We start from the raw sequence: 12,542 nt of genomic DNA on the forward strand, positions 1-12,542 counted from the left end.
ACCCATATTTATAGTTCACATAATACGACTGCGAGCTCCCATTCCCAGTATTCCCCAATTGTACATTTCTGCTATGTCCATTAAGACCACATTACATTTCAATAAAGCTCCCATTTCAAGTTCCCTTTAAGCACCCAGTATGCCATTTCATAGGATCCCACGTAGCCCATTATGGCCCCATTCCAAGTTTCTATAGTACAACAGGAAAGCAACTACTGATTTCCATAATGCCCATTTACAGTTTCAATACCATGACAAACTTACTCCCATTCCACTTTTTCATAATGTCACACAATACCCTTATTCCCAAACTCCATAAAGTCCCCTCCTCCTTAGTGGTCCAATATAGCCCATTCCACGTTTCCATACCATCTCCCCATCATTTTTTGGCAGAATAAAATAAATATGATTTTGTGATGAAATGTGAAGTCCTTGTGGTGGTCCATGGGATGAAACAATAGCAGTGCACTCCGTCAAACCTTCACACACAAACACGTGTTTGCAGACTCACTGGTGAGTAAGTTACTAGGTAAGAGTGTTTCAGGGACAATTATTTGTCATGGCACTCATCACAAACACACAAGTCAGTTTGAATGAAAGAGTGTGACTGAATTCGGTGGTAGGTAAATGTTAGTGTGTACTGCATTACTCACCAAACTGCATCCCCCCCCCTGTGTAGGAGTGTACAAGATTGTATGTGAACGCTGAATGTGTAAGGATCAGCTATGGTGTGTGTGTTTGTTCAACTCAGAGAATGATCATGGCTGTGCTAGATGGGATTGGATTGAACTTTGTGGAGGTAGACGTTTCAGGATGCAGAGGGCAGAAAGTGAAGATCGGAGCCATTAACAATAAGAGGACGGGAACGATACTGAAGGGGAACAGTACATTCATTTTGAGTGGATAGTTTGTGGTTGGACAGAAGGACACCGTGGTAGGAAGATGAAAAACAGGATTAACACAATTCGTGTAGGGCTGAGGAATAAAGAATGTAGCTTTGGTATCAATTACAGCAACTCTCGCATAATGCAGATGTGCTGATCCACTGCTCACGCATTTTTTACCCAGACGCTGGGATTATTAAGTTCCAAGTTTATTACCCTCCCTTTCACAGTAGGATATGCAGAGAAATATTTTTTTTTTTTGTTCTCTGAATATTTTCTCCCTGCTTTTAGATTTTTTTTTTTAAGAATCACCCATGCTTTTCCCACATCTGACCACGGGCCTCCAGTTAATGTTCTGAAACATATGGAACCATTAAAGATGCATCAGATTTTGTAAACCCATCTTCAACCAGTAGGAGTGCAAGTTTTCAAAACTAAAAACTTAAGGCCTGATTTATGTCTTGGCAGTAAGGATGCACCATAACAATGGTGACAGAGTATCCTTACTTCTAAGATGGTGGTCCGCCCGCTGACAAATACAAGCAGACCATAGTCTGGCCAAGGCAGAGGCTACTCTTTCCCTGCTGTGGTCAAACTTCTTTGATGGCACGGCAGAGAAAGGGGCCATGGGAGAAATGGCAATTTGTCCACCCACCTAATTGAGATTGGCAGACATATAGCCTTTTTTTTTTACTGTCAATCGCCGCCATGCAGAACCTGGGGGTTGATGGGAGATGACTTCCATGGTGAGGGAGGCATTTGTTTTTTTTACATTTTTTAAAAGAAAATCCAGCTTTAGGATTTTCTTTTTCAAGAAAAAAAGAACAATAGGTTTGACGGACAGCTCAGTTATGTTGACGGAGCAGTGCGACAAACGTCAAAAAGCATTGACAGGAACCGCCATGGCAGCAGTTCCTGACAATGCTTTAGAAATTACCTTGGTAGACATTTCTAAATTTTGTGGGCGGGGACTCCGTCAGGACACCAGAGTTATATACTCTATATAATACTCTTATATACACTACTTTAGAAATTACCTTGGTAGACATCTCTAAATTTTGTGGGCGGGGACTCAGTCAGGACACCAGAGTTATATACTCTGTTGCCATAACATACTCCGTTGCCCTGACGGAGTTAACCCCCTCCACCAATATGTAAATTAGGCCCTTAGTTGTTCACAAACACTAGCAGTCCAAAGATTATAACAGCAACATTCTTTTTGTTTCAGTAATAAATGCTGCATGAAAATTCATGTCTGCAATAGGCTCCAAATCAAACCTCAAGTGACCTGCCTTTAAAGCTGGCCAACTTCCATCCATTGGTACTGGAGACACACAGGAAGTTCCTATAGGAGTTTCAATCAAAAACCTGGAACACTTAACAAAAATTTAGAGCGGCCAAATAAATTTTCCGTTCAAGCTTGTTGCAGATAAGGCTATAAATCCAAAGTCATAGATCGACCAGAAAAAGCCTTATTCGTGGGGAATTTCTGCTGAAATCAATGTGTGTTTATCACAGCGTAGGCGCTTGGAATTAGTTAATTTTTATAATTTTGAAAGCCTAACTTTAGATGACTTGGCATTATGACCTTTGCTCGGTTCTCTTAAGGTTTCTGTGACTTACAGACTTTCGGACGTTTCTTGATGAAAGATCAATCAGTTTTTTGTTCATGGACCACTCTTCATCAGATTCCATAATAGCTTTCTGTAAAAACAAGTCGAACATTAGTGTGAAGAAAGTAAATAATGATAGAATTATTTTGAGCACACATGAAACAGCTTATTATTTACATTTGAAATAACATTTTTGTTGTTTCTGAATATTTTATTTTGCAAGTTCCAAATTTATTGGAATACAATTTTTGCACGTTTGCAACTAGTTATTCCTGATGTCAGCATAGAGAAGTATTGAATATCTACTTATAAACCATATTCATGAACCCATTAAAATTGACAGCCACATTTATGTTACCCTCTAGCTAGAAAAGCTGCAAAATGTTGCCCGAGTTTGCTACTTGGGGCTTGTGTTATGTAATGGGCCCACTGTCACTGTTGGCTGCACAAAGGGAACACCGCGCACCAATAAGCACTGTGCGCCCAGTGACGAACAATGCACTGCCCCAGGTCAGTCGCAAACAAGTCTACCCCGTGAACAGCACATTAAAGTGAGACAGAGCGGCTTGCTGAAAGCAGCGCCCCAGCTTTCTGTGCCTGGTACCAGCCCACACTTCAAAAGGATGTGGAGGAGACAGACAGCCACCTACAGTGAGCGAGTCCCACCAACAGGTCACTAAGTGCGAACACAATATTTCACAACTTCCCTTACAAGTATACAAAGGAAATATTGTTTGTAACACGTTTTTAAATGTGACCTGGTATAACCAGTACTATGCAAACCCGCGTGGCTGCTTAGGACTCAGAAGAGTGAGGTACTTTGTCATGGCCAGATATGAAAGGTTCAGACAAAACAAAATATTTTATTTCTTGATTATGCAAAATTGTTAATCGTGTTATTTATACCAATGCTTTGTTTTACCAAAAGATCCATCTCATGAAGAAGGGATGGTAAATAGTCGCATAACGTATCAAATTATAGCGCTTAGAAACATAAGTTAATAAGCATTCATGTTAGAAAACGAATTGCAAGAGTAATATAACAAGTCATTTGAGCTTTGCGTTCCTTTTTTGAGTGCACTTCATAAACCGGATAAGAGTCTTGAACTGAGTGGATGTATAGCCTGATGTACTCACGGCCAGGTCGCAATGCTTTTGGCGCTTTTGCACACCGATTAGATTGCAGCCTGCCATTAATCTTACGATACAAGGGATGTACTAATCAGTTCGATTACAAAATGTGGATTCACAGATCATTAACACTCCTACCTCATGAATATTAATATGAATATTAATTTGATAAGAGGCATTCTGCAACCCCATGCCAAAGCCTGCAAGAGATGGAATGATGGTACAACAAACGATGGACCATACTATGGTGCTTTTTTCTTCTTTTATCGTGCCCTGAAGAAGTCAATTTTCACATGGATGAAACGCGATGGCTGGTGTCTTTTGCTGCATACATATGAAGTCAAAGAAAAAATAATAAAAAGAAGATACACTCTCGTATATCATCTCTTGAAAGACTTTTTGAAAATACTGATTGATTTACTAATTGTATTATTTATTGTAAATGAGGTGCACCTGTACCTTTCATACTCGACATTCGAAGAAGCTTCTTGGTGCACAGGTAAGGTAGAGGCTATGAAGGTACTGATTAAACAGATGAGTATATAGAAATGTTTTCAAAGTGAAAGAGACTGAAAATGCTTTGCCGGGGTGAGGGCTGCCTGGACACACTTGCCCACAAGCCTGTGCAGGAGGAGGGGCCACACCAGCCCAACAGAGGCTAAAAAGCGGATCAGATTCCACATGCCGCAGGAACCTTTGCCTGGGCGAATGCTGCCTGGCACACTTGCTGACAAGCCTGTGCAAGAGGAGATGGGGCCGCACCAGCACAACCAGCGCTTCAGATTCCCTGTGGCGTGGCACTTGTCTGGGCGCATGCCCCAGCAGAGACAGGGCCAAGAGCGGGCTCCTGTGTGCCTGTCAGAGCCCAGAGGAGGCTGGGCCACTCCTCTTTGCTTGGTTAACCGTTCAACTAGGGGATGGTTAAGCGTAAAATTCCCCCTCCAAACTCTGGCACCAGTAATGGATCGAAGAGACCTTGTAAAAACTCCTCCATTTTTAACCTCATTTCTGGAGTGGGAGCAATTAATGATGAAATATCTACGGTGGAGGTAGAACTGGGGTTAAATGACCAGGGCCATTACTTGTGACAATGACTTCTGTCTGGTGGAAGAGAAGAACTTATTGACGGCTACTGTTGATGTACCTCACTCTCTCATCACAGGCGACAATTGATCCCCTCCCTATCTGTAAACAGTAAAAAGAGACATGGCTCACCATATAAACTTTGAAATACCAAGTGTTTGGGGTGGGAGTTGGAATCCATTTCTCGCTTGGTGTCCAATCTTTTGAATTCTAGCCTGGATTACAATTTCACTAAATTGAAACTAAATGTTTAACTCTCTTGCTATTTGCTCCCAGAGGTTGGTCAAGATCGAAGGTGCTATTTTGGAGGTACAAGACACAATTAATACTATCAATAAGCAGGCTATCTCTACTAGAGGTTTCACGGACCGGAATCATTACCTCTTCTTCCCTTTGCATTAAGGTCTTAGATGGACCCTCGTAGGATTTCTGAACCCTCTCCCTCAGAAATGCTTGGAGCAAGGAAGACGTCCAAGCCTTTGGATAAAACACTTGTTAATCCCACTGAAGCACCAGCTTCTAATTATGATAAAGTACCAACACCAATAGGGGACTCTGTATCATATACAATACCTGGTCCAATGTGATAGTCTAAGTCTCCATCCAGTAGTAAACCACGTACTAGTGCACTGGACCTACCACCACCTGATGTCACCCAGTTGGTTTGGATTCTGGCTAATGTTCCTCATCTTAGAACTGAATACACAGAAAACTACTTTTAATTGAATAGCAAAGTTGTACATTGGCTTGATTGTAGAACAAACAGGCGATTTACCTTGTATTCACATATAAATATGCTTAGAAGGGTACCATGGAGAGGGCCTAAAACCTTAGAGGGAGACTGCATAGTGGTGAACATTAACCATCCTTCATTGGTGGGTAGAATTCCACCCTTCTTCCCCTCCTCGAGGTGACTGTACTCAATTTAGATATTCCCCTTGGGGTTACTTTTATAGGCTTGTTGTTTTTGCCCAACGGCCACACTCCACACATTTGGGCTCCAGTTAGTGGTTCCACGACACAAGCCATTTATTTTATATCAATATGCAATCAGTTTGAACCCCTCTGTAACTTGGAGAATGTTGACTGACTGTCTCACACCAATTGTTCATTCACCTATTCTGATATTGTTAATGACTGCGCCCTGGTTCGCCCAGAAGAGTTAAATGCCTCCAGTGATGAAATACCTCTATATTTTCTAGACATACTAAGCTGGAAAATAGCAGGCATTGAGTCAGTGATCTGGGTTGGTGCTCTTTCTTAATGGGCTATACGATTATTTGTCTTTAGGAAGCCTGGGCTGTTTCAAACTCTTTGTACCTTAATGGCTATAGTTCAACTTTTACTCCTGCTATTCTAAGGGCTTTTGGTAGAGCAATGGGGGGTTACTCATTTTAATTGCTCTTAGTCTTAATTGTAAAATTGAGAAAATTTGTACTAAGTCTCCCAACTTGTCAGCTGTATTACTTACCTTCCCAGCCTGATGGTAATGAATTTTTATAATTCGAATGGCACAATGGAATTCTGAGTATGTACAGTTCTTAAGATTGTATTTGGGGCACCCCAGAAAAAGGTGTGATAATTATATACCAATTGTTTTTATGGGAGATTTCAATTTATAACTTTATTCTACATGTTCCTTTGCACCCAGTAACTCAAAGTTCAGTGATGTATTATCTAGCACAGGCATTAAGTGTTGAGACCTGGAAGATATTATGATAAGTATTTTGGCTGAGTTACATTTTTCCTTTGCAAACACAGTAGTGGAGGATTATCCATCAGCCACTAAGATTCCAACTTTTATGGGTGAGGCTGTCCCCTCAGTTATATATTTTATATTGGTTTTGGCACCCCTTCTTTCCTCGGTTAAAGAGCAGAAAGTAATTTGGAACCCTTGTAGTGATCACAGTCCACTGATTGTTGTGCTTGCCTGGAGTGTCATTCCTAGCCCAGTTACCCACTGGGTGTCAAGCGAGATGACCAGGAATTGAGGTCCACTAATGGGAATTAAGTGAACCATTGTTTTAAGGATTTTAATATCTGTTAGGATGATCATTCTATACCCAAGGCAATTTTGAATTCATATTACTCCATTTGTGAGAATGTCATGAACTTGGTGAGTATATCTCTGAAACCCACTCGAGTTAATTGTCGTCAGAGTTTTAGTTACTGTTGCTCTGATTAGTGCCTTGAAACGACACCCTAGGTTACGGACTGAGGTGACGGCCTGCAGAGTCGCTTATAAATAAGCAATCAAAGTTAGGAAAAGGGCTTTGCAGCAAGTGGCCTGGGAGGAGCTACAGCATGCTAGAGGTTTAATAAATGCAGTCCTCTTTTGGGAAATTGACAACTGTCCTTTTTTTTTGTCCACTCAAGAAATTCCGTGTGCAGATAAATGAGTTAGTCATTTTGAGGGGATACGTGCTATTCCCTCTGGTTTGTCATCTAGTGCTGTCCTTTCAAAAGCATCAGTGGACTCTTATCTGCAGGCGACGTAAGAGGAGGTTATGGAGGCTATTAACTTGTCCTCCAAAAATAAAGCCCCAAGCCCTGACGGCACGCCTGTTGATATGTTTCGATATGAAGCTTCTCTCTGGGTTGCTTTACTCACAATTACCATTAATGCCACAATGAATCATGACCATTCCAAGCCCTGGTCTCAATCTGTGAGAGTACCCAAGTTTAAAAAGGGGGATAAGGATGATTTCTGTTGCTACAGGCCTATCTCACTGGTAGTTACGGTGGTTAAGATCATTGGGCGCATGATTCTTAATAGGTTGACAACATGGGCTTGTGAACACAGGACACTCTGACATTCAGTATGGTTTCAGATCAGGCCTAAGGACAATTAATCAGTGTTTAAATATCCACCTAATTAATAATAAATACCCCGCTGCCATGTAGTCTTTATGGAAGTTAGTTCAGCTTTTGACATGGTTACCAGAGAGAAATTATGGAGCATCATGATTTCCCTTGGTGTTAAGGTGAAAATTGTTCACTATTTACAAGACCTTCATCTGAACCTATCGGCATCGGTGAGGTACGGGTATGGATGGGAATGCTAAGCCTTGTTTAAGTTAAAGAGAAGTATTCATCAGGGGTGCATTCTTGCTCCTTTTCTTTTTACCCTGCAAATCAATCAGCTAGAAAGCATTTTGGCAGAGGACGGTTATAATGTACCCCACGTTGGAAGACGAGCAATTCCTGCATTACTCTATGAAGATGATACAGTTTTAGTAGCAGGAACGACATTAGGCTCCAACGTTAATCTGACCCATTTGCGGCTTTTTAACCCCTTTGCCGCGGCAGGAATTCCGCCGCGGCGCTGGGGGGGTTTGGGGGCAGTTGCGGTGGCGCTGTGCTCGTGACGGAACCACTCCGTCACGAGTCACGGGTGAGCTGTGCTCATGACGGAGTGGTTCCGTCACGTCTCCGCCCACTGCGCTAATCGCCCGCACAGGCGGGGAATTAGCGCCGCGTGGGCGGAGCGGCCACCAACCGCCGCAGCATGACGGAACCACTCCGTCATGAGCACAGCGCACCCGTGGCTCATGACGGAGTGGTTCCGTCATGAGCATGGAAAGGGTTAATGGATTTTCTGGACCTAAGTACTCATTTTAAAAACATCCCGTGTAATAGTGATTGGTCCTAGGCACACCAAATCTCATGTTTTTTAGGTTAGAGAGAACATAATTAGCAAAGTTGGCTAGTTCCCATATTTGGAGTTATTTGATTCCTCTAGTACATGGAATCCACTTTTATCATCTAGAGAAATGAGTTTCATGAGATCAATTTTTTCTATTTTGGCTATTGCTACCAGACTTGGCAACTAGCCCATAAAAGCGTGTTTGAAGATTTATGAGGCAAAACGTGTGTCTATAGACTTTTATGAAAGCAACATTTAGGTGTACGCTGTTTCTGCCCTGTGGAGAACACGTTTTTGAGGTGGTTGTTATCCCTCCCTAATAGTTCTGCCTCTTTTATCCCTCATATAGAGTTGGGTGTTGGTTTTCTGACTAATATTGCGAAAGGCAACCTCTCTTGGAATGGATCTTGGTTTGGCTTAAACCAGAAGCCAAACTAAATCACTTGCTAATAAAGGACTGCCTCTCCTTAGACGGATGCAATAGAATTCCATGGTTTTCGTTTGTTAAGAGATCTTTTATGGATTTGGGGCACTCTGTGATTTTTGACGATCTAGAAAAGCTTGTGAAGGATAACCTATTTTGCCCAAAAAAAGCATTCATGGATCTCTCAAGATCCAACAGAAAAACTCTGGAAATTGACCAATTATCCGTTAGATTCCATCCTATGTTCAAAACCACACAAACTCTTAAACCCTATTCCAATTTAGGGCTTTCTCTGCATCATTACTTCCTTTTAATAAGGTTTAGACTTAACATGATTCATCATCTACTGGCGGTCCCCTAAGGGTTGATACAGGGAATGTTCCCCGGAACAATGTGATTTGGTCTCGAGGCAGGTAACTCTGCACTTTATAATGGTTAGTCCCTTTTATAGGAATGTCCATTAAAAAAAAAAAATAACCACTTTGCTCAGCTTAAACCTGCTTTGTTACATTTACAACTACTTTTGGATCAGCGTACCTGTTTTTATGCGGTTTGTTTTCTAGAAGCTGCTGTTAAAGAATTCGGAGGATCCCGTATGATGAATCTGTATATCTTAAATCTTTAAGGTGTTTAATGAGTAGGATTTATTATTCATGCATGATTCTTTTATTACTTTTACTGTTTTAGTCTTCTTTAACTTGACTGTTTTTAGAAGATATTAGTGGGCTCCATCTGTAATGTCTTTATGGGATATGTCAGTCTACATCTGTAATTTTTAATGATGTTTTCTATTTTATTTTCATGTAGTTGTTGTCTTATATGGTTTATATTTCCAAAAAAAGGAAATAAATTTGATTGACGGAATGTTGGTAAGAGGTTTTCTGAAACCCCATGTCAAAGCCTGCAAACGCTGGCATGAAGGTCTGAAAAGAACATCGGATATGGTCTAGGATGGGTCACTTAAAAAGCACACTATTCACTGCAGCATATTGGTGCGAAAGCAAGGTAGAGGCTATGAATTTATTGATTAGACAGATGAGTATTTAGAAGTTTTTCCAAAGTGAGAGAGATTGGATTCAAAGTGAAAATGGACTGGACGAGTGTTCCTGATTTTATTACTGCTACAGAAAGGGCTCTGTCACTGAACCTCATAGTTTTCATTTTTTGGGAGTTTCGGCAAGTAATTGAGAATAAGACTGTAACCTACAGGTTGAGGAATGCCATGAAAATGTTTCTGGAAGGAATTCTGTGACTTAAAGATAGAGAGCCGATTACAATGGTTTGCGCCTCCAATTGCAATCACAAACCAATGATATATCCCTTTGCGACTCACAAATAAGAGAGTAATATCTCTTACTCACCACTTCCTATTTGCGATTCAGAAAGGGTTGCAAAAGCCCTTTTGTGTGTCAGAAGTACTTTTTTGACATGCAAAACAGCTTTGGTACATTGTAGAATGTTTTTTTCCAGTTGGAAACAGTGTTTTTGTGAATCACAGGCTTTACAATACACCTTTGACTGCCAACACCAGTTACAACTTAGGGAGCACTTTAATAAGAAAACGTTACTTATCCGCGGTAACAACCTTTCTGCGTCAAACTGATCCCGAAAACTTCAAAGCTCTCCTATCAACAGTAGGAATGCTGAGTTTATTAGGATGCCAAAAGTGGTGCAGGTGACGTCACTGAAGCCATATACCACCTGCCCCAGCGCAATAACATCAGTAGCCATTCACGGTTTCCAAGCCTTGGAGGCGAGTGGATGGACATCACCAAAGTAGTACAGTACCAACATAGAAACTGGGATCTCATTTACTTTCCCTATAACACATCCATCCAACAGGGAGGAAGGAGAATCGGTGAGGAATCTGCAGGCAGAGCCAGTATCTACCAGAAAGATCATTACTGCAGGTGCAAAAACCATGCTCGAGACAAAGATTGACATGGGGGCGTTGGAGCTAGGTCTGCTCCGAGCGGACCATAGAAGACTCACTGGCAGGGTGGAAATAAACAAGTCAACGCTGGCAACAATACTCCCCTTGTGAAAGATATGCAGTCCTAGATCAAGGAACTGCAAGAGGCGGTCAGATTCCTAAAATTGAATGCTGATGATGCTGAGGGGAACTCCCGTAGAAACTATTTGTGCATCGTGGGGCTACTGGAGCAGGTAGAAGCTGTTTCTTAAGAAACAGTTTGTTGATACTGTTCTTGAAGGCAAATGGGCTTATAGGGTACCGAGCAGCATGCTGCTTCCGGGTGCATCTCCTAGGTGGCTGGTGGCATGGCTCCAACTATTGCAATAGGGATCATATTCTGTAAACTTCACGTAGAAAAGGCCCATGGATAGTTGAGAACTGTAAGGTGAATTTTTTTCCGGATACCACTTAAGTATAATGTCAGAGGGAGTCTTTCCTGGACATTAAGAAGAGACTTAGACAAATGGATCTACATTATTCCTTGATGTATCCACCCAAATTAAGAGTCATATAATGTGATAAATCACATTTTTGGTACCCCGGCTGAAGCACAGGCATGGCTGTATCAAATGGAGAGACTAACATGATGGATCGAAGAGATTCTGATGAGGGACGGCAGACACGAAGAAACAGACTAATCACCAAGAAACTCTGAAGTCGCCCTACCCAATAAAAAGCTTCTAGAGAGAGGGCCAAGATCATGGAGGAGATAGAACCGCCCTAGAAAGGATCCACTGAAGGACAATAAGGGGACACCCAGCCATGGAGACAATGTGGAACTTGTAGAGGTGGGAATTGAACTGAGATTGGGTCCTGAACTTAAACAATGACTGACGATTCAGTTCTTTAGGTTTATTAGGACTAGGACTATATCTTTTTGCTTAGCAAGTTTGTACACTGTCTGTGGTATGTTGTGTGTCTGGACCAGGAAACTGGCATACATATGTACGTGGGGAGGGGTTGCATGCTGTAGTTGTTTATATTGCATGGGTGATGTAATCTCACAGGATGTTGGTGCTGGTGGTAAAAAGACTTCAGTGAGGACGCAATTGTAGACATAATACCTCAGTGGCTTTTTTCACAATGGTAAGAAAGGACACCACTACTGGAGTTGGAGATCCAGAGGGAAACTTCATGTTAAGTTCTGGGGAAGTGTTCAGGCTGCTACCTGAAGAAAGGCCTTACACTTCATGGCTGTGACCCTTCCATCATCATGCCCATATGAGGCAAGATTCAAGTTATTCGAATTAGTTCCAAATGGGTCCTGTAACCTGTATTCCTCCTCCTCCAGCAGTTGCTGGATCAATGCACGACCTGCTCTGTGGCAAACTTCAAGGATCAGCACTGATGGCATCGTGTTCGGTGTTGAAGGAGTCGAAGATGGAGTTGGCGCCGATGGGAGTGGATCCGTCGAGGACATGGTCAGCAGAGGCGTCACATAGCGGAGTGCTAGGTTCAATAGATGTGAGGCTGGTGCGGAGTCAAATAGGGCGTCACCATAGGGCATCCGTGCCTTGGGAACATTGGGAGGCCTTATGGAGTTGAGGGCGCACTGGCTGCCCTCGCAAACATGCTGTACATTGTGTTAGAACACTGCAAGGTCTGAGTCATAAGCTGGAAATCCAGGAAAGGCTGGAGTCGCCATCGAAGACTCAGGGTACAATGGATCTGGCACCGAAGGATTAAGGAAGGAAGATGACGGAGCCTGAGGTTGATGTGGGTCCGGGACTGGACCAGGAAGTACTGGCTCTATTTCAACCAACTCTGGTTCTAACGATGAAGATCC

The 12,542-nt window shown here is 42.2% G+C and overlaps 1 protein-coding gene across 1 annotated transcript in view; it reads right to left on the bottom strand.

The window, feature by feature from the left end:
* The window catches only part of CWF19L2 (CWF19 like cell cycle control factor 2), a 926,849-nt gene that overhangs the window by 40,222 nt on the left and 874,085 nt on the right, over positions 1-12,542 (bottom strand). The window contains exon 16 of the mRNA XM_085621485.1: positions 2,508-2,588. Within this exon, the coding sequence (XP_085477611.1) occupies positions 2,508-2,588 (81 nt within the window). The remainder of the gene's footprint in view (positions 1-2,507; positions 2,589-12,542) is intronic.

This window comes from Triturus cristatus, chromosome 8 (genome assembly GCF_964204655.1).
Source record: "Triturus cristatus chromosome 8, aTriCri1.1, whole genome shotgun sequence".
Classification (NCBI taxonomy): domain Eukaryota; kingdom Metazoa; phylum Chordata; class Amphibia; order Caudata; family Salamandridae; genus Triturus; species Triturus cristatus.